At 41.7% G+C, this 25,192-nt stretch overlaps 1 protein-coding gene across 5 annotated transcripts in view; it reads right to left on the bottom strand.

Moving 5' to 3' along the window:
• Positions 1-25,192, bottom strand: part of MAST4 (microtubule associated serine/threonine kinase family member 4) — a 445,876-nt gene that overhangs the window by 43,959 nt on the left and 376,725 nt on the right. For all 5 annotated transcript variants that reach the window (XM_073344102.1, XM_073344105.1, XM_073344103.1 and 2 more), the window contains 4 exons: positions 23,910-24,011; positions 18,585-18,717; positions 6,801-6,868; positions 2,608-2,693 (listed from right to left, as the gene is read on the bottom strand). In XM_073344102.1, coding sequence (XP_073200203.1) covers positions 2,608-2,693; positions 6,801-6,868; positions 18,585-18,717; positions 23,910-24,011 — 389 coding nt within the window. The remainder of the gene's footprint in view (positions 1-2,607; positions 2,694-6,800; positions 6,869-18,584; positions 18,718-23,909; positions 24,012-25,192) is intronic.

The following is a 25,192-nucleotide window of genomic DNA, read 5'->3' as shown; positions in this document are numbered from 1 at the left end:
TTCACACACATTTAGATTACTTCAGAGAGTTAATGAAGTGGAAAAACACTGGAAGAGAAAAAAAAAACCCGTGTAGCATAACAATAACTTTAATTTCAGCTGTTTATACTTGTAAATAAACTGTAATAAATTCCTATGAAGAAGTTTATTGCTTTGTATCAACAGATGCAGACATTATTGCTTAATTATATTCCATTTCTTAGACAGGATAAGAGGAATTCAGGGTACTAATGATACGTTACCCTTTAAACATACTGATAATAAATGTACAGTAAATCAACCAATCACATGCTGCCAAGTCAATTAAACACACTAAATGCCTGAAAAATGTCAATGCAAATTAATCTACCTCCTACCTTGTAAAGCGGAGTGGAAATCTAACCAGAAAGGTGCTTATGAGTTCCTCTTCCAAGACATGAATGCTTTACAGATATGGCAGAGTGAGTACACCTGGGCCCAGAGTTGCTGCTTGAACCCTTCCTTACAGTGCGGGGTTTGTATATCCCACTACCAATACTCCATTCTACATTGGTTCTCACAACACCACATACAACAGAACAGAACACAATACTCATTTCTCCTCACTTGCTATGAAAGTTTGTGATGTGTGGGGTCCTATTATATGCAGCTTGAGAACATATCGACAGCCACTGTTTATTCATGAAAACATCTGTGAATCCCAAAGGTTTCACACATTTTAGCCTGAATTCATTTGAAACCACAAGTTATTGGGCTTGCTTCAAATTACTGGGTGAAATTCAGCCTGTGTTATGCAGGAGACAAGACTAGATGATCATAAATGTCCATTTTGGCTTTACAGTTCTATGAAACTTGGTCTGCTCTGGGCTAGAGGTGACTCTCTGCACTATGTTGCTCTATGACTGGCTGAGGCTCTTAGAGTGTAAGGAGGACGAGGCACAGACAGACCTGCCTAGCCTTTGCCCTTTGGGTGGGGGCTCAGGGTTCCTGGCCCCATCTCTCTTTTCCTCTCCCCACCAGGAATTCCTCCAAGGTTGGGTGGGTACAATGGCTAAGATTCTCTTTTGTTCTTCACCGGCTGGCCAAGTCAGTGCCTTCCCTATCCCTTTCTGAGCAGCTGTCAGGGGAAGGAGAGAGAGACGTATGCACTGGTGAAGCAGCGGTGGCAGCAGCTGCTACCTACCTAGAAGAGGACCTTTTCCTTTTCGAAGTACTGAGGCAATTGCAAGAATTGAATATGTGGTGATGAGGTGCCTAGGGGAAAATCATTGAGGGGATGATTTGTGTGAGGTTGAGAAATGAGAGCTGTGTTTGGATTTTTATGTAATTTTAATGAAAATTATGCTACATTTTCTTCAAGCTTTTTGCTGAGCCACATAAGCAAGTCTGGGCACAGACAATAGCCCTTGCATGCACTGTAGTGACTGACCATCACTGGCATGAAGGGTGAATTAGCTGCAGCCCGAAATACTCCTACTCCCTGGGTCAACGGGTCACAACAAAGAAATAACTAACTGTGACCAGAGAGGTGCATTAGCTATGACCTTAAGCCTCTGGCCATTAAAAGTGAGCATGAGATAGGAAGGTGGACTGTAGCTGCTTTCTCTTTTACATTCAGGAATTCTACAGCGAGTGCTCAGTCGTATAATGCAGCTGCCCCATTTGGGCTGAGAGCAGGAAGGGCTAGAATCAGCATGAGGAGCTCAGGACCAGGAAACAGCTCCTCATCCCACAGCAGAGCCAACTTTTTTTGGTAGTGGATTCCTCAACCACCCTGGGGTTGACCCAAATTGTTTTTTCAGCCTCTCTTAGCACAGCAGTTTGGATCTATGGACTTGCCTTAATCCTTTCGTGAACAGAGGGGGAGCCCAAAAAAACCACAGGGCACAGCATGCAATGTCTGATCTTAATCAGAGCCTGCAATCTCTATGTGATGCATTTCCAAATGAAAGATGAGTGGTCTCCATTTTTATCCAGGCAAGCAAGGCCCTTGAACTGACAAATTGCCACTGGAGCTCTCGGTAGGACATCATTCAGGCATCTTTGGTTTAAAGAGACTGGTATAAGCGTATTTTCAATTGGGAAAAAATATGTTATGTATTCACTTAAAACAGTGACTATGTTTTCTTCAACTTATGTTTTTAGGGCAAGAACACTATTTTACAGTGTACTCCTTACGAATCAATTACACTCCTTTCCAAAATTTGAAAAAAATTCTGCTTTCAATATTAAGTTTAGACTTCTTAAATTTTCTTCAAAACTCCATTTTAACATTTCATCTTTAGCTTCATGTGGCATTTAGTTCTACAGGTTCACAAGCATCTTTTTTGGTGAGAATATATGTTATCTTAATTCACAACACTGAAGTATGCTGGCTATACTGGATTTTGTTACTGACTAGCACCAGTTTGCAGAAGGCTCAGTTGTTTCTTGTATATCACAACTGTCAGTAATAACATGGGAAATGCATTTGGAATAGAAACCAGAATTAGAAAAGCACCCAGGCACACATGGGTACATGCACACACATACATTCACACGCCCCTCCCTGCTGTTTACAGTAAGAAATAATGGGAAATTATGCAAAAACAAAATACAGAAGAGCTGTTACACTCATGCATTACTCACCCATAAGCTCCATTACTAATCAGTTTAATTGTTTCAAAATCGCTTTCACGAGGTTTCCTCTGGAGCTTCACTGATGTATTAGAGCTCTTTTAAGTAAAAAAGGGAAAGAGAACAAAGTTAACACTCTACAGACATATAGAGAACAGAAAAAATTATTTATTGCTTTCAGGCTGCAACATGCTCATCAAAACCACGATGGAATGTTCTTATGGCTCTGGCCAATCAGCCACAGCTCAACTGGTCAGGGGCCAGAGAAGGCTCTGAAACAAGCTGTCATTCCATCAGAAAATTATATGCTATTCTGCATCTACTGATCTACTCACCTGTGGTGGGGTGCTGGCAGATATACATAAGGCCAGATTTACAAAAATATTTAGCAAGCTAAGGATGCAGCTAGACATTGGACCTGCTGAGGCACTTAGGTGCCTGAATACTTTTGTAAATCTGGTCCTTGATGTATAGATAAGTACTAAGAAAGGATGGATGAACTCGTTGCTTAATATGGGAGGTCAGAGCAGTGAGGGGGAAATGCGGAGAGGTGTTGGAGAGGCACAGGAAAGAGTGGGGTGGAAAGGAGGAGGTCAGAGCTGTGCAGTGGGGCATACTAGGGGGCTTCAGTTCTGTCCCCCAAAACTCCCCACATCCATGCTGCCCCCTCATGTTTTCCCCCGACTCCAAAAACATTCCCACTGCCTCCATGGCAGTCCCTGAATCCTCTCCCCAGGTCCTCAGCCTGTGGGGCCCTCGCCAACACCCGCCTCTCCTTAGGGAGGAGGGCTGAGATTGGAAAACTGGGCTGGACTGGACTGGCAGAGAGATTGGAGATGAGGAGATTATATAAAGGCAGCAGCGAGACTAAACAGTACATTTTGTGACTGGGGTAATCATTGCCAAAGAACCAGAAGAAATGGAGGCAGAAACCTGGGCTGTGGTACATGGGGAGGCTGAGAATTAAGGGTCCAAAACCTTAATGCAGAGTTATGGTTAAGATTGCCCAATGGTGCATCATGTCCTTCCAGAATGTCAAATCTCTGAAAACCAGGAAATTCAAAGTTTGGCCACTCCCACAACACAACCTTAACCCTGTCCCCTGGAACTGGCAACAGCCACTAAGAATGGTTCAGTACCTGGGGGTGGGAATAATTTACCATAATAAACAGACATGAGGAAGGACTAAGAGAATGTGTTGTTTATGTTGTGCTCCACATATTTGAATTCTAGCATTTATTGACATGCACTCCAACAGTGTCAGTGTAGTTGTATCGAATGGTGGAGGGATTTGTTGGAGCATACTGGCACAGCTATTACGAGACGTGCACGAGGACTTCAAAGGGATCAAATGTGCCTCATTTCAGCACAAAGTTCTGTAGGTTGCGTTAGCAGTGGTGCACAGCGGTGTACTCGTCCTGGGAATTATCAATAATGTGGTGGCATACTTGAGAGTGATTTCTGGGGCTAAGTAGAGGATAAGTGAAGACACTATCTTGAAAGAAATCATCGGGGAAGAATGACAGGGGGCAGGGAGGTTGCATTTTGCAAGTCTGGGGGTGGTTTGTGTGGAGAAGGCCCAGTGCTTGAGTGTAGGACAGATAGTTCCTTTTCACTATGCTTGAACCTAAATCCCAGTTTTGCCTTAGCAAAGAGACATGTCAAGACAATGTTCTAGAGAGCTCATGTGTTCGGTCCTCAGAGTGTTCTGTATAAAATGAAAAGACTAGTATGCGCAGAGGACAGATTTAAGGTTACACTGTAGGGGTGGCATGTATCTCAACTCTTCATATCCTGGTTGCGAGAGTTTGGAGTGTAGCTGACCTTGACATTCTGGAAAGGTGTGAAGCACCACTGGGAAACCTTAACTCTTAATTAAGTTTGGGGATACTTAATAATACAAAGCTTTCCTATATGTATGGCAAAGAAATCCTTCCTCCTACTTGATTTGTTGTTTATGTGCTCAGCAACTTTTTCATTTCCTGCAGGACCAGTTTAAATAAATGTTGAACCCCGGTGAAGCCACTCAATTGGGCCCCAAGATTTAGTAAAGAACTTTCTCTCCCATATCCTTCCTCAAAATAGGTCTGATATGCCAGATGGGAGGGAGGTTTTAGTTCCAGAGAGTATGTCTGAATTGGTATGTATATTTCTTCACAGAGGGTTCAGGATATTTCCACAGAGCTTTCTAGCAGCAGGTACCCTCCCACACCAGGTGGCACTGAGGTATGAGTGGTAAACACCTAATTATTTTAACCTATCCCTGGTGGGTATGGCCCAATGTGGCAGCACTAAATGAATTAGCCTTGCTTTCCTGTATTGCCAAATTGCAACTTGCAGGTCTTCAGAACCTCTGAAACTATCCCCCATTGAAAGGGGAGGGACCAACACTGATGTCGGTCTGGGCATTTTGAAAAGGACAGGAGGCAGTGGGGAAAAAGCACTCATATATATATTGTTATATATACCCTATTTTGCACAAATAGGGTATATATAACAATATATAACAATACAGTACATGAAAGCAACTAGGCATATTAATAGAATGATATAATCTGAAGCTGGAAGTGAAGACCTATTAAATCATTTAATTCATCTGCTTGCCACAACAAGACTGTTCCTAATTACACATTTATGAGTGTTTTGGACAGTCTAGTTTTACATTTGCTAAGCAACGTGGTTTCCAACACGTCCCCTGGGTGATTATTTCAGAGACTAACACAATACATTATCATGAAGCGTTTCCAGATATGTTGCCTCATATCTAGACTTATGATCCCCTAGTCATTGCTTATCCAAAGCCATACGCATTTAATTGTTGGTCACTCTGCATAATTCAGTAACTCCAGCCCCCTAATCATTTTTGTTATTCCTCTTTCATAGAATTATAGAATATCAGGGTTGGAAAGGACCTCAGGAGGTCATCTAGTTCAACCCCCTGCTCAAAGCAGGACCAGTCCCCAATTTTTGCCCCAGATCCCAAATGGCACCCCCAAGGATTGAACTCACAACCCTGTATTTAGCAGACCAATGCTCAAACCACTGAGCTATCCCTCCCCCCCCAGTTTAACCTCTGTCCAGTTTATCAGTATATTTCTGATAATTAAGTGCCCAGATTTATGCAATATTTCAGATGCAGAGGGACCAAAGGTGTATATAAAGGTACAGTTACCTCCATGTCACAGCATCCGAATGCTTTGTAGATGGCATCCTGCCACCAAATCAGGAATGATCATAATATGAAAAAACCCCAGACACACTCCCAGGCCTTTTCCTGGAAATACTGGAAGTATTTTCATCAGATACCTGAGGATTCTATTTTACACGCTAGCAATACTTGTATAGCTTGTCATGCCAATTAACTATTACTGAACTGAATTATGTATGCAGCCCAAAGGCATTTGCTTTTTTTGCTGCAAAGGTACACTGCAATCCTACCTCTGTGTTTTCTATGTTTGTTTGGATTTTTTTATTATAATGGGCCAGATTCTGCCCTTAAGCACACCAGTAATTCCAGTCATCTCCACTGACTTTTATTCTACCTTGGGGCAATTTAAACAAGTCACCACAAAGGATTATTTTATATTACTTATTACTACCCACAGCCCTAGTAGAATATCTTCACAATATGTATCTTCAAGGTGCAACAAAACATGTTTTAAACTTAATGCACAATCCTCCTACTCACAGATCTTAATTTCCAAATCTAGAGCTACCACTTTAACCTATTGACATTTATCTGTCCAGTGCATTGCACCTTTTAAAATTTTGGACCACTGTGTAAATGGAGCACTTAAAATATGTGCAAATATTTCTAGTTTTATTTTTGGAGGGATTTTTAAATCCTTTTCAAAAAGAGGAAAAAAATAGTGATTAAGCAGAAATGTAAAAAGTACCAAGAAAACAAGCGAGTCTCTAGCAATAGCTAACTCCATACACAGAAGTAAATATTAGTAACTTTATGAAAATAGTGAAAATTACAACTTCCTGAAAACAGAAGGCATAATGGGGCTATTGCTTGTTGCTATCTTTAGTCCATTATGCACCTTGGTATTAGTTTGAAATTTAACCTATATTCTGTTTAGCCAGCCATGTACAAAATCTGCTAGAGAATGTAATGAAACAATGCAATTAACACATCATTGTATTTTTAAAACTGATATGCTAAAAACATCAGCCACCACCACTGTAACAGGAAGACTTACACTTAGTGATTCATCTGTTTCTGGAGTTTCTGATGTGCCACTGTCATAGTTAGCTAGCTGAGCTATTTCTGAAAACAACAAAGGACAGAAACTTCATTTTAGAATACATATAGCAAACAGAAGCAAGTGCCAAACAAAAACATGAAAAAGTCTCTTCTCTGGAACAGAGAATTAACAAGTGTTCTATTATCTATATTAGTGATTGAATGACCTTTAAAATTCAGTTAAGTCCTCCAGTTTAGGAGGATAATTCCCTTTTGGAAATTCTGACCAGTTGTCCAATGCCTTTATGAATCCTTCTGTGACAGAAATGGAGCTGCTATGTAATCATATTATGAATACTGAGATGTAACAACTTTATGAATTCTGTATGTGCCTGGGGCAGCGAGAAGAAGTTACTGTATACTGGGGTTACAAAACTTCCCTGTCGGAATGTATTGATATAGCAGGAGAGGGCTGTGGGAACACCATACAAGGAAGCAACACAAAGGCTTCCTAAATACGATCATTTCAGTAGACACTTGAAAGTCAATGGGGCAAACTGTTGGCTTAAAAGATCCTGTATCCTGTTTCAGGTATGTTGTAAACCTTGTTTTGCCAGAGCTGGGAGTTACCAGATCTAAGGAATAAAATAATTAAAAAGTGATTCCTGTGAAGGGAGGTGAGTTACCAGGGGCTGTCCAGAGTCAGTTAGTGAGCTCCAACAAAGACAAGCTGACACAGATGCACTGGGAAGAGCACAAGAAGCTAGTCCTACTAGGGGCCCTATGTGGAAAATGTTAACCACCTAGTAAACTAGACACTCACATGGTGTGTTTGATTGTTTTTAAGATATGTTTGCTCTGTAATACTTGTGCTCTAAATAAATGATACTTTGCTTTAATGATGCTGGTTGGTCATTGATCACCACTGTCATTGCCCCTGAAGGAACAGATCTGCAGGGTCTAAGCCTAAGTTGGACCTGCTGAGGCAATCACAGTTAATCCAAACTTGAAGAAAAGTTCTGTGTAAGCTTGAAAACTTGTCTCACCAACAGAAGTTGGTCCAATAAAAGACATTACCTCACACACCTTGTCTCTCTAATATCCATCTTAACGGTTTCTACCATGAAAGATGATGGAGAAAAATATACTGAATAACCAAATAGCTCATCTTAGCTTTCACTATCCTGCAGAAATAGAGGTTACTTATCTGTAACTGGCGGTTCTTCAAGATATGTGTCCCCCTCCCGCCTCGTCCGTATTCCACATGCTGGTATGTATGCACACCATGCGCCTGAGACTGGAGATTTCTAGCAAGCAGCGTCCATTGGTCTGTGCTGTTGCCCTCCTTGTGCTCTGAAACAAGGGGCAGTGCAGACCACTGCCAACCCACTTCCTCCTCTTACCGCAAATCAGTTAAGATCAAAATAGAGGGGAAGGAGCACTAGTAGTGGAATACAGATAGGGAACAAACACCTCAAAGAACTTCCAGTTATAGATAAGTAACCTCCATTTCTTCTGAGTGTTGGCTTCTATGTATATTCCACATGTGACTGACTGGTTGGCAGAAGTCAAACGGGGGTTGCAGGGATGCAGTTAATATAGATGTCTGTAAAACTGCTGTTCCAACTGTTGCCTCTGCAGAAGAGGCCTACACTGAGGCGTAATGTTTCATGAAGGTATGGATGGCGCTCCAGTAGAGCCTATGCCCTACGAACATCCAGCATAGGCGCTTCTCAAAAAGATACTGTTGAGGTTGCTTGTGCTCTAGTAGAATGGGCCCTCACCCTGTCAGGAGGAATACACACCAAGTGATAACAAAGAATGATGCAGCCAGAGATCCATTTAGAGAGTCTCTGAGCAGATAACGCTGGTCCTTGTGATAGCTCTGCTACATAACCTTGGTGGTTTCCCAATTGGTTTTGTTCTTTGCAGATAGAAAATCAAAGCCCATCTGATGTCGAGAGAGTGAAATCTCTCCCCATTGGAAATCTGAGCTTCCAGAAAGTGAATAGGTTGACTCATGTGAAACTCAGAAATTACCTTGGGGATGAATTTCAGGTGGAGTTGAAGGGTAACCTTCTCCTTATGAAGTATGGTGTATGGCGAGTCACTCATGCTTCTGGCTGATGTGACTGTGACTAGGAAGGTGACCTTCATGGACAGGTGGAGCACGGAAAATGTTGCTAATAGTTCAAAGGGTGGTCTGGCAAATATTGAGTGTGCAAGGTTGAGTTTCCATTGCAGTGTTGATTTCGCCATTGGTGGGAAGCTCCTAATGAGACCTTTCAGAAATCTAACTGCTGTTGGGTGAGTAAAAATAGAGTGGCCTTTTACTGGAGGCTGCTAGATGGACCTGCAGTGAACAAATGGGAAGCCCTCAAGTCTTCAGGGACAGGAGATAGTCCAAAATAGTAGGATTATCTGCTGACTCTGGGGATAACTGGTTTTGTTGCATCCAGATAGAGAAATGCCTCCATTTAGTTAGATAGCATTTTCTAGAGCCTTTTCTGCTTTGACTGGGGATAGACTGAATGGCCTCTGAACATGAATGCTCTAGGTCTGATGCTTATGCAAATACCAGGCCATATGGTGAAGAGAGTACAGTTTGGGATGTTTGATCTTGACATTCTCCTGAGTTAAAACAGATCTGGGAAGGAACAGATGCTTATGATAAAACAGGTTGACATTTGTAAGACAACCGGAAACCAGAACTATTTGAGCCAGTTGGTTGCAGCGAGAATGACTCAAGCTTTGTCGTGATGAATCTTTCACAGTGGTAGCAGTGGGACAGGAGGAAAGGTGTACCTCAGGTGGTCTGTTCAGGAAAACAGGAGGACATTGCCCTGGATTCCCGGCCTAGTGCTCCTCTACAGCAGTTATAGATGGAATTTCTCGTTCATCTGGGAGGTGAGCGGATCCGAGGATGGCATTCACCATCAAGTGGGGCCATCATTCAGGACAGAAATGCATATCTCCCATTCGTGGTCTGTACATAAATGCCTGCTGAGATTGTCCACCACAGAGTTCTGTGCACCTGGAAGGTATGTGGTTCCTGATGCACCAATACCATAAACTGACTACCTCTATACAGAGAGGAAGAGATTTTGCTCTGCCTTGTTTATGTAGAAGACTTCATCATGTTGTGTGATGTTATCTGGATATGAGGAGACCATATAAGTGGAAAGACTGTATTGCAAGCTGAATGGATTGCGCTCAGCTCCAACAGACTGCTATATACACTGCCTCCCCCCCCCCCCCCCCACTCCCAGGAAACTATGTGCCTTGCACAATGTGGGCTCCCTAGCCTATGAAGGATGTGTCTGTGATTATGGTCATGTTGGGTGTGGCTGGAAGGAAAGGAACTCCCAGGTCCCAGTTGTTCCAGGTTTGTCTAACATACGAGAGCAGCTGTGACCTTAGGATAGATTGTTATCTTGGTATTCATATTGTTTCTGTCTGGTGAGTAAACTGACCAGAGCCAGGCCTTTGGGCAACGGAAGTCTGGTGAACGAGGTTATGTAGGCACATGAGGTCATGTAGCCTAGACAGACCTTGACTGCAGGAGGTCTATGGGAAATTGGTCATATCAGCTGTTCATGGCCTAGAATCTGTCCATAGGAAGCTAGGCCTTCGCTGAGATCGAGTCTAGGGTTGCTCCTGAAAAGATTCCTAAAAAGTGGACTTTTCTTTGTTTACTCAGAGTCACAAGGATGCCAGAAGAGAGTAAGAATATGGTCACTGACTGGACTCTGGATTGGATTTGCCCGTTAGTAGCTTATCATCCTGGTACCGGAAGACGATGTAGCTCTTTACTCTCATCTGGGCCACCACCACTTAGAAGAACTTCGCAAAGATAATGCGAGGTCCTGTCGCTATCCCAAACAGGAGTACTCTGACCTGAAAGTGCTCCTCAGGAATCTGAAGAACCTTCTGTGGGATGGATGAATGTCCACATGAAAATAAGCATTTTTCACATCAAGAGCCACGAACCACATGCCCTCCTCCAGAGAAGGCATTATTGATGTCAGTGTGACCAGGCAAAATTTTGATTTTCATAAAAAAACATTTAGCTGGCATAGAACGAGAATTGATCTCCATCCCGTTTTTCTTGGGAACTATGAAATATGTAGGTAGAATCCTTCCCTTGATTTTGGGTGCCACTTGCACTATAGCCCCTCACTGCAGGAGAGGAGTTCACTTCCTTATGGAAGATTTCATGACAACGGTATCTGAAGAGGGACCCAGAAGAGGGCTTGTGTGGGGAGGGGGAGGGAGAGGAGAGAAATTTGATTATGTAGTCGGAGTTGATGATCTGTAGTACCCACTAGTCCTTTGTTATGTCCCTCTCTGGCAAAAAGGGCGAGGAGGCCACAAAGGTTTTGGGGGCATTAGGGAATGGCATCAGTAAGGGGATGCATTTCTCAAGCTTCCTGTCAAAAGAAATCCCTGGTTGGTGGGTTGGGTTGAGCAGCGGTGGTTGAAGAGAAAGCTGTATACCTAATCTTTGTACCCTCTAGTATTTGCACAGTGGTTTGTAAGGGCGCTGGTGGTAAAACAGCTGGGGGGGCAGTCTGCCTGTGGTGTTTTCTCTTTGTGGGCAGGGTATGAATGCCCAGGGAGCGGAGCGCTGTCCTGGAGTGCTTTACCAAGTGTAATGTCTCATCAGGTCTTTCACTGAAGAGAACAGACTCATCAAAGGGCAAGTCCTTGATAGTATTATCAAAAGAGTATCTTGACCACCAAAGAATGAAGCCATGATTCATACATCACGACTATGGCTGTAGCTATAGCTCTAGATATGGTACTGGATATGTTTACTGCTGTTTGGAACCAGGTTTTAGCCACCAGCTTACATTCATCTAGGAGGGCTTAGAATTGAGCCCTAACCTCTTCGGGAAATTTGTCATTTAACTCCACAACTTTAGAGTAATTAGTAAAATGGTATTTTGCTAACTGGGCATGGTAGTTAGCAATTTTAAATCTGAGGGTGGTTGATGAAAATACCTTCCCTCCCAAGAAGGTCAAGGCATTTGGCGTCTGTGGGTCTTGCTTGGGGTGTTGCAGTCGGATCTCTCCATGGCTGCCTATGCCACTAAAGATTTGGGTGCTGGGTGAGTAAACAGAAACTCTGCCCCTTTAGCTGCTACAAAATATCATCTCTCAACCCTTTTTGGGGGCACAGGATGCAGGGGGTATGCTATACTGTCCTGGCTGGTTCCATAAATGGCCTTGTTGACTGGGAGGGACAATCACCAAGGACCAGAGTGTTGTAAGATGTCTGGTAGCCTATGCTGCATGTCATGAATGTCCTCTAATGGAAGCCGGAGCCTGGGCACCACCCTCCGCTATGCTGCTGGTATGGTCTGTGATCATTAGTAAGGCTAAGATTTTGGCATGCATATTTTATTAAAAGTCACAGACAGTACATGGGCAATAAACAATAAAATCATGGAAATGTACACAGGGCCGGCGTTAAAGGGTAAGCAAGTCCAAGCCCCGGAAGTTGCGGAGGTCTCATAAAATCACAGAATCTGTGACTTACTTGTAGCCTTAATTATCAGTTGGGGATGGCGATGATGGAGAAATTGCCTCATTGAATGAGGAGGAAGTCATGCCTGTTGGAACCATCGGTACTGCCGGATCCAGTTTGATTTTTTCCTCTGCATACTCAAAAGAAGTTTGGTTTTGGCTAGGAAGAGAAGGCCAGTGTGAATCATGCACAAATCCAGAGTGACTAGCATAAGGATCCCATGCCATGGACCCTAATGTGACCAGTATGAAAGTTTGACCAGTTGAGGAGAGCCCCATGGCACTGAGTAAAAACAGTCCCTTGGGAAGTCATATCTGGGAGGAGGAGGGCTGGAAGATCTTCTGGAGTCTCTATCTAAGCTTGCCTCCCTGTGAGGCAAGGGTTTGTCTAGAACACTGGATTCAGTTGACAAGAAGGTGGATTCAGGTTCTATCAGCAGTGCTGATGATATCAGTGAATACCAACTCTGACTTGTAGAAAGGATATGGGACAATCCATTTCTCCATGAGGTGGTTTCTTTGTCTAATGTTGACAAGTCCCTGAGGAGGACTGGAACTGAATACAGAGGAGACTAAAGGTAGGGAAAGGTAAAATATGCCCTGGAGAGGTAAAGGTTCCAGTACATTCTGATCTAGAGTGTGAGAGGTCCCAGCGGTGGTAAACGATGGACCCAGTGCATCCAAGGGCTTGGGGGTTAGTGGATCCTTCTTGAAGTGTGGCAGTACCATTGAAGGGAGTCCAAAGTGCAGCTCCAAGTTGGTGCTGGCAGATGCCAATCCTTTGGCTTCTGAGTTGGAGTAGGTGCTGGTACCAATGGACAGGACCCTTTCTCCTTCACACCTTACCCGCTTGGTCAGGTTTATGCGGACCTAAGTATTTAGGAGCCATGCGCGGGGACTCACCTGACCGAGACGAAGTCAGGGAGTGATCTTTTCTCTTAGAGGCAAACCTAGAAGGGGATCAGTCCTTATGCCTATGTCTCTTACTCTCGTGAGAGGTCTGAGGGAGTGATTTCTTACGCTTAATAACTCTGGCCTCTGCTCTGGTTTTCATCCTTGGAGGCACGCTGCTCGCAGCCTGCAGCCATTGTATCAGGGGTCTCTCCATCCTGGGTCCAACTAGGGTCTCATGGTTCTCTCCATGATATGTTTCCTCAGACAGAGCTCTCCTCCCTCACATGTTCAGAGAGGGAAGGAGCAGCAGATGCTGCACTTGGTGGTGACGTGAGCCTCCCCAAGGCAGCAAAGGCAGTGCTGGTGTTTGTCACTGACACAGAAGAAAAAGGGACAGGGGAGACAGTTCTTAAACCCTAGAACTTTAGGCACAGTCTTTCTCCTGAGGGGAGGGGCGTGGGGTAGGGTCCCTGCGGTGAGGAAGAAACTAGAAAAACACTAAAAACAGTAAAATACTAAAAGCTATTTACAATATGTATTTACAGACAGGAAAGCTATGCAGCAGCTTCAGACACAGAGGAATCCCACTCAGGCCATGTGGGGGTAACAAGGAACTGGAGAGGTGTGTCCACACCTGCTCCTCAGTAGGGAGACGAAGAGAGCAACTTTGCAGACACAGATCAATGGACGCTACTTGCTAGAAATCTGATCTCAGGTGCACTGTGGGCATGTGTATCCATAGAATATACAGAGACCAGCACTCGAAGAACTCCTAATTCTGCAGATCCCCTGCCTTGTTAGACTGAGGAACTCTCCAATGTAGTGAAAATTAAGGGAGGCAATAAAGTTGCTCAGAATCCTGTGGAGTTTAGGACCTTCCTCAGGGCATCACTGGTATTTAGGAGCAGCTACTGTCCTAGTCGGGCTTCTTAAAGTCTCATAGTACTAGAAGCTAACTGGCTAACAGGTGTCTAGTTTATCCAGATAAGGGCTTCAATGCTTTAAATTTTATGAAGACAAAAGGTGAAGTGCCTAACAAGATCAGCTAAGAGCCATTTTCTTGTCTAGAACTTTAAGAAATGTAATAGGGTTTTTGGCTACCCCATATCTACTACCCTGGGGAAGTGCTAAGATTCCCAAGGTCTCCAATTACCTGGTTGTCCCTCTCAGCTTCAAACTGAAACCCCAGAGTGTGCTCTGTGGATCCAGACACAGGAACTCCTCAGGGTAATAAGAGCTAAATGGGACAAGTGGTAGCTGAAAGACCTTGGGAAGCTTAGTCTTACTCTAATCCTATACATAGTTAATTACATACTTTACACAACTGAAGATACACCTTTTAGTTCATAAGTATATGTTGAAAGAGTTTGAGAGTACGTGCTATGATAAGAGATAAGGTTGCCAGAAATTTGTAAAGTTATTTTTTACGTGTCAATATTGTCAACTGAATGTGTAAACTCTATGGATAATGGAATATTTATATAAATTAACTTAACTGGACATTTCCATAATTTTAATACTTAGGGGACTTATTTTATGCATCAGAACAAATTTAAAGTACACAGTTCTTGTTAGGGAATTACTATACAGGTTTTTAGAAGTTACTCCCATGTGTGGATGATGTGTTTTAAATGTAGATAAGCCTGTTGCTTAAAATAAAAAGCAAGACACAAAAGGAACAACTTAGTAAAATATGTGAACCAGAAGTCTGTAAAAAGTCATGCTGAAAAAACAAAGATTTCTTTAGCAATACAGAAGTACAAGAAAATCGTTCAAGGGAACAAAGTCAACAACAGTACATTTTTCATTAATGTTCCAATTTTTTTTTTTAAATTTAAACCGAAATAAATTCTCCTGGGTTAAGACTACTTATACCAAAAAGATTCAAGCTGGAGTGAATTCTACTGCCAAGTTATAAAGCTGTGTATCGGGTGGAGAGGCAGGGGGTTATAATGGAAGTGTTGATGTAGCCTTTATTGGATGGGTGAGAACCAAGCCAGTATAATGTACTTTGACAGCCTTCTCAGCCCAAATTGCTTTCATAAATAGCAAATTAAAAAAGGTTCTGTTTTAAACAGAACTTTTGCAAAATACCATTATCTGAGAAATACATATTATTTGCAAACAGTAGGTAGTAATGGAATGGAACCAAGAGTCAGCTTCTGAAGCAGGGAACTAAGGAACCATTTTGCAATGCCTGAAGAGATTTTTAAAACTCATCTAAATACCATTAAACATCTGCCCTTTTTATTTCATTGATTTAAACCATTTCTGAAGACTCATGATTCAAAAAGGTAAAGATGGTAATTTAAAAGCCACAGGGAAAAATCTCTCCCCAGGGAACTTTTCAGAAATGCAGCCACCAGTTTTCTGATAAGTGATGAATCTGTTGTGGTACTGCTTTCAGTACAGTATACATTTATCTGGCATTATCTCCAAGTAACGCATGCACCATTTCACTTGAAGAAAAGATACTATGGCCATGGCAGCAAACAAAGGTGGAAAAAGTATAGAAGGGTTTACATTGGCAGCTTCCCTTGCAAGGGGAAGGAAATCCTTTCTGTGACCATTTGCCAACATTGTATACACATTTTAATGAACTGTCTGGAAATCCAACAGTAATTCAGGGTGACATTTCTGATTGATAACAGCTATTATTGTGTTTTAGATCTTTTCTCCATGCAAAATTTAAAGAGTTTTCAACAGGATGATCTAGGTATAATGCTCAGAGAGAGAGAGATGTTTCCAAACATTTCTTTGTGAAATCACTATATTGAAATGTATAATACCACTAATGCATATTTTTTAACCTCTGCTTCTGAACTAAAATGGAGGATGGAGATGTCACTTTTTAAGAGACATTTAAACAAATTATTTATACAGATACAAAAAAAATGGATTTTTTTGGCCACAATAATAAGCAATTCATGGTATTTATATTTGTTACTTTTCTGTGAGGAGCAGAAAGAGAATTAGTATGAATTAGATGACCTAGTTTATTTGATGATAAATTTACAGAGAGAATTAACCTTTAAAAGATACACAGAATAACCCATTTCTCTGAATCTCCCATTTAACCAAAGGTCAGTAATCTCCTTTCCCCAGCAACAAACATTATATATTACAGCCCCACTTTAGCCCATTTTTCTGACAGGTGTGGATAACTCTGAAACCCTCTAAAAACTGAAGTTATATTTTACACTATTTAGTTTAATGTATATAAAAACATGTATATAAGTGATCTATTCAAAGTACAAAGACAAAGTAAACATTCGGTTTGACAAAAAAAAATCCTTTTCATTTCTTTCGTTTTTTATTTATCTATGGTGTTCTTCTCTCTACTTCTCTCACAATTACCAGAAGTTTACATGAGGCCAAATCCATATTGAGTACCATACATGTGGCCTCATTGATTTCCAGGGGGCTATTTGTGGAGTGACAATTAGCGAGGGTGGCAGAATCGGGTTCATAATATTCAAAAGAGACAGACTCTCAGCCTCCCACAGAAAATCAAACCCTCCTAATTCAACCCACATAGTGTACAGCAGAAACACAGGCATTGTCATACTAGATCAGACCAAAGGTCCACCTGTCCCACGGTTCTTTGAGCTACAGTAAGCTGAGCCACTCTGATTCTTTTCCATTGAATTGTGGGAGAAATAGTCTGTCCTTCTGGGCACGGGGAGAATTGTGGGAAGGCAGCAGAGGACTGTCAACACTTGAATTATTTAGCCTCTGTTCTCACTACAAAGTGGGCAGGTTACCAGCCCAAGTGAAAGCAGCACCCAAGCTGTAACCCATACCATCAGCTGGGCCAGCTAGCCCAGCTTTAAAGCAGCACTAAACTCAGGTGAGAGGCTTTTGTGTATAGACAGGAAGGAAGTTAGGGGAAATATCTGAGTAAGAGGCTCAGTTAATGTTGCAGAAGACCCTGCAGAAGACAACTGTGGAATGACCTGCCCCATAGGCAGCTTCTTCCTAACTTCCATTAGTTAGAAATTGGTTTATGGCCTTCCAAAACTCTTGAAGTTTTTTTTTAAATCCTGACTATCAACAGTCATCTATAAAGTGTTATCCCTATATATGTCCAACCCTTTTTTGAATCCTGCTAAGCTTTTGGTCCCAGTAATATCTTGTGGCAATGAGTTCTACAAGCTACGTATGTCTGGGTGAAAAAAATATTTCCTTGTGTTAGTTTTAAATTCACTCCCATTTAATGTTCTCTTATTCTTTTATTATGATATTGTATATGATATTATAATTTTATCTATATTCTCTATTATACATGTTTATATAACCTCTTTTATGGGTCTCCTCTCTGTGGTATTCTCCACATGAGTTTTGCTATGTCTCTAACCAGTATCATCACCCGTCTCTGAACCCCCTCTGTCCTGGAGCATTACTGAAAAAGGCAGGCAGGCAGGCGAACATCACATATTATTCTCTGCCTTTCTTATCAACATTTTCTTCCTGACTCCCAGCCTGCAGTATTTATACATGGACCCTCAGCCAAATTCTTCATTAAGAAACAGGTGTAATTCTAATTCGCCCTGGCATTGTCCGTAAAACAAGATCCCAAGTGATGAGATTTCTGTATTGAACCAGCAACTAATGGGATCTTGAGTCAACCTAGTAAAGTCATCTTCATGGACACAGAAATCACCCAGGACAATAAGGCTTTGTAATTTGAATGCCTGTGCAAGAAAATCAATTAGCACCTTTGGAAAATCTGAGATGTAGCAGGGCTGCTCATACAACACAGAACGTTAGCCCTATCGTGGGACTCTCAAACAAGCCAGGCCCACACAAATCCAGTTTGGGAACAGAAAACCTCCTACATGTAAGGTCAAATGCAACCTGCAAGGCACACCACTTCCCCAACCTTCTTTTCACTCATACTGAACGGAGCACCTCTCAGGACACAAGAGGACTAATAAAGAAATCTCTGCTTAGTCCAGCCATGTCTCAGTTACGCATCCAGAACCTGGAGCTTCATCTATGATCAAATCGTGGACAGTAACCATCTTATTAGCCACAGTCAGCACATGCAGATTTGTATTGCTTAGAGTGATGGAGAGTTACATCATTAGATTGCATTTCTACTAAAAACTCAAGGCAGTCTTCAAAAATAAAGTCAGAAATCTGTGATGGAAGCTCACCCCAGAAATCTAAAGAGGCTAATAATGTTCAGAGCTTGTCTCTAAGCAGGTGCAAACTAGTTAATATTTGTATTTTTGCCCTTCACCCCCACTCCCGCCTTAGATTTATTATTGGACAGTCACACTGCATCACAGAGACCAACCAGCACAGCAGAAATAATTCCATTTCTTACCGTCTTGATTTGGTAATTGCTAGTTAGACCATGACATACATTTACCTTCCAGAGGATCCTTATTCAGGCCCAGCTGGCTTATAATATATCTAGGGATGTCCGTTTTAATCACATGCCCCTCTTTGGCATGTCCTTCTGCAGCTTCCAAGAGATAGTAAAATTCTTCAGGATCAAATTCCTGGAAGAGAAGAAAAAATACTCACCATAATTTTCCTTGTTAGAAACTGTACTCCTAAACTCTCACATCAAAGCTTCCTTTACAACTCCAAGCCTTTTGTTACTTACCTAATTAAAAGCAATACTACATCATTCCATTACTAGTGGTCCAAAACACTATAGTAACATGCTGTAAACTGCAATGTTTTAGACTATTACTACCATAGGCCACGGAGCCCCAGGGGCCACCCAGGACATAGCCTGACCACTTTTAAGTAGTTAGGGTTGCCACCTGGCTGGTTTTGGACCAGCCTGGCCGGTTTTTCTACAGCCTTGCCCATTAGCAGTTGTGATGTGCTGGGCAGTTTTTAAATTTTACAAGTGGGAAAAAAACAACCTGGCACATTGCAACCAGCTACCGTAAGCCGTCCACATGCATGGATGTGGCAGGTGCTGCGCAGATATCTTCTAACTGTGGCATGCAGGCACGTGGTTGGGAATGCTGCTAGCACAAGCACTCAGGTCCCGCTCTGTGTGCCAGGCTCTCGAGGTGCCAAAACCTTGGCAACTGAGACTCCTGCTCCTCTTTGTGCCAGGACTGGAAATTGAGACGGTTGGACCAGAGGCTTGCCAGCAGGAAGGGCTGAGGTGGGGAAGCCAGGAGCTCCTGGTAGGGGGGCTCCCTTGAGATTCCTGGGAGGGAGTGGGTCAGGGGTTTAGTGATTCATGGGGGGAAGGCACCTTCTGTATCTAGGTGACCTTGGGGGACTCCCCCTTCCATGAGGGCTAAGGGAGGCTCCTGGGAGGGGATGGGTATAAGGTCTCATGGGAAGGTAGCAGGCAAAGAAGACCTGCACTGCTGCCTGCGTTCAGGAGGAAGGGATGGAAACACCTGAGAAAGGAAGAGGAAGGTCCAACTGGTGGGTGGCATACTGTTTAGAGCAAATCTATGGCCTCCCCACCCTTTCAATGGCACTGCACAGCTCAATTAATACAGAATACTTTAATAAGTCCTATAAAAGGCAGGTAGTAATTTTTTCAGCATTTTTCACAGTGTTACTGGTTGAATAGACTACGATCATCAATATGTTATTCAGTGATTACACCTCACATGTGGAAGATGTCCTATCCTCTCACGCCTATATGTGCATGCTGTAAAATAAGCCACTGTTCATATAAACACATATCAGATGTACATACATCCCAGAGCCCTCCTTTTTCCCCTAACTGCAATTTTAAGGTAATTCTAATTAATTAATGTGTACTGTATTTTAAGAAAATTAAATTAAAAACTTTCAACAGCTCTACATCTAAACCACAAAGGCCAGAATATTACTGAAAATGTGGTACCTTGCAAGGGACTTCACATCTGAAAATGAAAACGCTCTTACAAAAACTATTATCTTATTACTATTTATCCCATGACTAAAGGGATGTTAGATGCCTCAGAAAATCAAAAGAACACCTAAGCCTCTTTTCCTAGCTCCTTAGATTTAAGTTATTTATCTGACAATCTAAATAGACCATACACAAGAGGAAGTGTAGGAAAGAATAAGGGAAGTTATCAGATAACAGCTTTCTTATTTGCTTTTTTGTTAAACTATAAAGCTGTCCTAAACTCATGTTCTCCCAAACTGCATTTTTCTTATGTTAATTCATGCCAGAGGTCACCTATTTCACAGATCCCTTACATTCTCATCTGTCTCCATGTCCACCTTTAACTGAGGCAAGAGCAACTTTGTTAGAACTAGGACTGGTTGAAAAAATTCTGACAAAACAGTTTCCACCTCCAAACACGCCATTCATAATATGCTGACTCAGCAGAATTGAAACATCAAAGCTTTTGGTGGAAACCTGGCAGGCAAGATACCTGGTTGCCCAGCTTCCTGGTTCTCCTGCAGCCCACTTGGTGCAGTGCCAGCGAGCAAGCTGGCTGGCTCCCGAGCTGCCTGGGGAGCAGTACAACCTGAGACTGCAGGGAGCATACTTCATTCCAGAAACACCAAAACATTGGGCAGTAGAAGCATTTGAGTGTTTCCAAAATGAAATATCTTCGAATTTTCATTCCTGTGAAAAATTCTGAGTTTTTTACTTTCCATCCCCATTCAGGATGATTTTTTTTTTTTGAGGGGGATAGGAGATATATATATATTTAAAATATTAAGTGTGCAGAAAAAATAAGTTAACTTATTGATCAATGTCAACTTTGAAGTGATGTCATTCATCACTGAATTATACACCTAGGTAAGCTAGAGAAAAGAGATGGCCCCTTATACTACGTTCTGATGGTAAAAAGACTGGTTCTGACAAATCAGCTGGGAAACAGGCCACAAAGGTGAAGGTCTTCCAAATGAGAATAAGCTGCATTGAGCCCATGACACTTAATTCTGAGGACTATTGGCCTGGGTACTCCAGCTGATTTCACAGGAGTAGAAAGGAGGCAAACCAGGTAGGGTTTATAAACGGGCACCGACTCTTTGAATAACACTTAAGTTCCTGGAGGATAGGTCCATCAGTGGCTATTAGACAAGATGGTCAGGGATGGAACCCCATGATCTGGGTGTCCCAAAACCTCTGACTGCTAGAAGCCAGGACCAGATGACAGGGGACAGATCACTTCATAACTGCCCTGTTCTGTTCACTCCCTCTGAAACATCTGGCACGAGCCACTGTCAGAAGACAGGATACTGGGCTAAACAGCCTATTGGTCTGACGCATTATGCCAACTGTTATGTTCTTACTTGGAATAGGAAAGACCGTGAAGTCTTCCAAGAACTGGTTTAAAATATTCTCTAAAATTCACACTGCCAACCAAGCAGGTATTTAAAAAAACAGATTTGTTAGTTGTAGCTTCTAAGAATCTTCAAGGTTGGCTCAGTGTAAACACAATAAAAATCACAAAAGCATGCTAACTATGGCAAGGACCTCATAATAGACGAACAGACCACTAGTTCCACCCGAGATTCCAGAAGCAATCAGGGTTTCCAGAAGCCCCCCACTTCCTCTACACCCCCAACTAGGAACATAGTTATAGAGCATACATTTGTTGTTTTATCTCAGTTCACTGTGATTTGGTGTTGACACCGGCCATCTGACATTTCTTCCTGATGTGCCAGTGCTCATCACTCCCTACCTCAGCAGCACCTCTTCAGTCCGAATTGAACAACAAACACTAAATGCCATTTTAGCTTCTCTTCTGCAATGCTGCTCATCTTACATGTTAATATGCTCCCCTTAGATATCAGGACATTTTCTTCTCCCCACTTGCATTAACAGTGGAAAGACTCTACAGCGGCACCTCCGTTTGTTAACACATAGAGTAGTTTTAAGATAGATAACTTTCATCAAATTCATGTATACACAATTACAAGTGAGTTATTTTCTGATCTCTAGTTTTATCCTCACATTACCTTTTTCAGATACAGAAACCCAGTAGAAATGAATAAACCTTTAAATATTTGGCAGTAGCTCACAGCACTTCCACAAGCAGAGAAAGCTCTACTCATCTGACTAACAAATGAATACAAATAGGTGCTCAGATACCATGAGCCTGGTATACATACCTAGCTAGAAACATAGTGGGGCTGGCAGCATCATCTATTAAGGCTGCCCAAAACTTCCCATTATAAGACCCTGTTTTCAGTTACTTATAACTTTGCCAAATTCTAACTGATTGGGTTGAAATTTTTCAAGCTCAGTGTCTGTAACAGGCTGAATTTTTCTGGAAAAATGCCAGCCAAAATGGTTCAGCATTTCCAATAATGTGTTATCTTGCCCAGGTTAAAAAAGTATGGAGAACTTTTCTTTGAGACATTTTAGAACTCTCGTGCCCCTCCTTCTCCCCCATACTTTGGGGAAGAGACTGAAATTTGGCAAAGGGTGTTGCATGTGTGTCCGGGATATACCTTTTTCTGTCTCTGTCAAAATCTGCCCAAATTTGGCCAAGTTACAAACCTTCAAAAAATCACTATTCACAAATGAGATGTGCCAGACTAAAAATCTTCTAAGGTTCCAACTACACTGGGCATGCTCCAACCCTAGTGCAGGTCCACATACTACTGCCATCAGTTCTCCGTTAGCTCAAGTGACACAGCTCTGTGCAGCGGATCTAAAGGTTCCGACCCGGCTGATGAACCATGTGGGTGTCAATAGGCATTTTGAAATTTTTTTTTCCAGTTTGCTTTTTTAAAAAGCTAAGACATCACACACAAAGAACTATGCTGAAAGAACATTATTAAGGTTGCTAAGTCAAGCAATCAAAAGTTAGGATATGCCAGAATTAAGGTTGCCTGTGCCCTCCTCCTTCTGCATATGTATTATGATACAGCCTTTTATTACAGCTCATATAGTATTTTGTTGAGGATCCCTGCCTCATTCAGTAAGGGACCTGCTCTGGAGATGACCCGGGGTGTCTGTACAGTCCCAGTTTCATTTGTTGCAGAAGTTAGAAGATGTGTCGGGAAAGAGGCAGGAGACTGCAGAAAGAGAAAGAAGGGGCTTATGATTAAAGACAGCTGTGTGCTGCCTTGGAGAATTGGATTATTTCCCTGTCTCTGCCACAGAGTTCCCATGTGATGCTGGGCAAGTCACTGAAACCAAAAATTTCACAAGTGATCACTAATTGGGTGTTCCTCATTTTCTCGATGTCTGACTTGAGACCCTAAAAATCTGATTTGAAAAAGTGTTGCGTGCTCATAGCTAGAGCAGAAGCCAATGGGAGCTGCTCTACTTTGAACATATAAAGTGCTTTATAATGCCAAGTATTCTGAAAAAGCAGGTCCTAACGGTCTCAAACCCAGCATCTAAAATTAATGAATAATTTTACCTTAATCTCTGTGCCTTGGTTCTTCAGCTGTATCATAATGCATACACACAAGGGGACCGAATTAATGTTGCCTGGTATTTCCTATCTTTCGAGTGTTTGACTTCATCTTTGATAACATTCTTCTAATGCAGTTTGTGTGTGCAATATGAGATATAGTGCATTCAAATAAAAAGGAATTCAGAATGATAGGCACTTATGAAAGTTATCAGCATTGGAATGGATAGGAGTTCTCACACTAAAAACAACTTTGGAAAGTTCCAAAGAATACATAAAATACTTTTACATACTAAATAATATACTTTTATTTCTGGTCTTTAATACCAGCCCAAATAGTCAAGCTTTCCACCAGTAACAAATCAGAATCCTGCTTACAATAAGCATCAGCTTACCAGGCATTCTAATAAGCGAGCAGGACGAGCAACGACTATGAGGATCTTTCGGACTAGTTGCTTAATAAATGCCAGTTCTCCACTTTCTGATCTCTCTTGACCCTAAGAGAGTCAAAGGAAAAGGATGATTAAAAACTCCTACATTAAATATACCAGTCAAGAAAGCACGTTAATATGATGACCATAAATACAATCAGTAGTATTACATATAGTTTCTAACTACAGTGTTTAAGCTCCATTTGAAATCCTTGCAGTATAGCTCAGAGAGTCAAAATTTCTACAACATGGAACAGGGTACCTTCAATTCATATGGCAGATATATTACTATCCGATTTTCATTCATATGGCTTTGAGGTGAATCAGTATTTGTTGTCAAAAATTATTAGAATGAGTTGTGAATGAGCAACTAAAAAGCATGTATTACAGCTGTGTCATTGAGTATACTGTAGTAAAAACAGAGTCAACATTTCGATATGAAATCAGGATTTTTAAGAGTGAAATCTCTTGCTTCTCTGAAATCAAATCAGACTAATGCTTTGTGACATGACTGGCCAACCCAAATGATTCAAACGAGTTAAGACATTTTTTAGTTGCATAGTGGCTAAAGCCTAACCTGAGTATATTTCACAGTGATCTAATCAACTCCAGCCCCTCCCCTAATACCATTGTTATTAAAAATGATATTATGTATGAGACACTAATGAGCATGCACAATAATTCATTTTCAGAAAGCCTGCTGTAATAGCAAAGATTCTCTTTTCATTTGAATAAGACTTACCATTTTTACACTAACCTCAAGGCAAAATTAGTGCAAATCTATGGTTCTAACATGATAGTATCAAAATAAAGGTTATTGCATTTTCAGATGGATGGGGTATTCTTTGTTTTCACCAACATATTCCTGTGCACTGTTATAGCTACTGTTTTACTGTGAATAAAAGATATTACAACACATATAATAAACATTAGCAGCATCCATGTGGTATCGAAACTGATTTTCTATGATTAAATGATGGCCATGAAATTCTAAAATGACCACTCTGAGATGTACAAATATAATGAAACGATGCTAATCCATCCATATAGGAACCGAGTACAAGTATGTGCAGTAAAGGAAGCAAATAGGAAATTGAGTTCTGCGAAGAAGAAGAAGAAGATGAAAGGAGAATAATGATGTTAAAGAATCTGCACAAAAGAAAATATGTTTCTGGAGAACTTAAAAGAGAATTTTCACAAGGGTCTGAATTGCATTTCAAATTTCATTCAAACTTTCTTGTCAAGCA

This window comes from Lepidochelys kempii, chromosome 5, assembly GCF_965140265.1.
Source record: "Lepidochelys kempii isolate rLepKem1 chromosome 5, rLepKem1.hap2, whole genome shotgun sequence".
NCBI classification, from domain to species: domain Eukaryota; kingdom Metazoa; phylum Chordata; order Testudines; family Cheloniidae; genus Lepidochelys; species Lepidochelys kempii.
This window is presented reverse-complemented; position numbering and strand designations above follow the sequence as displayed.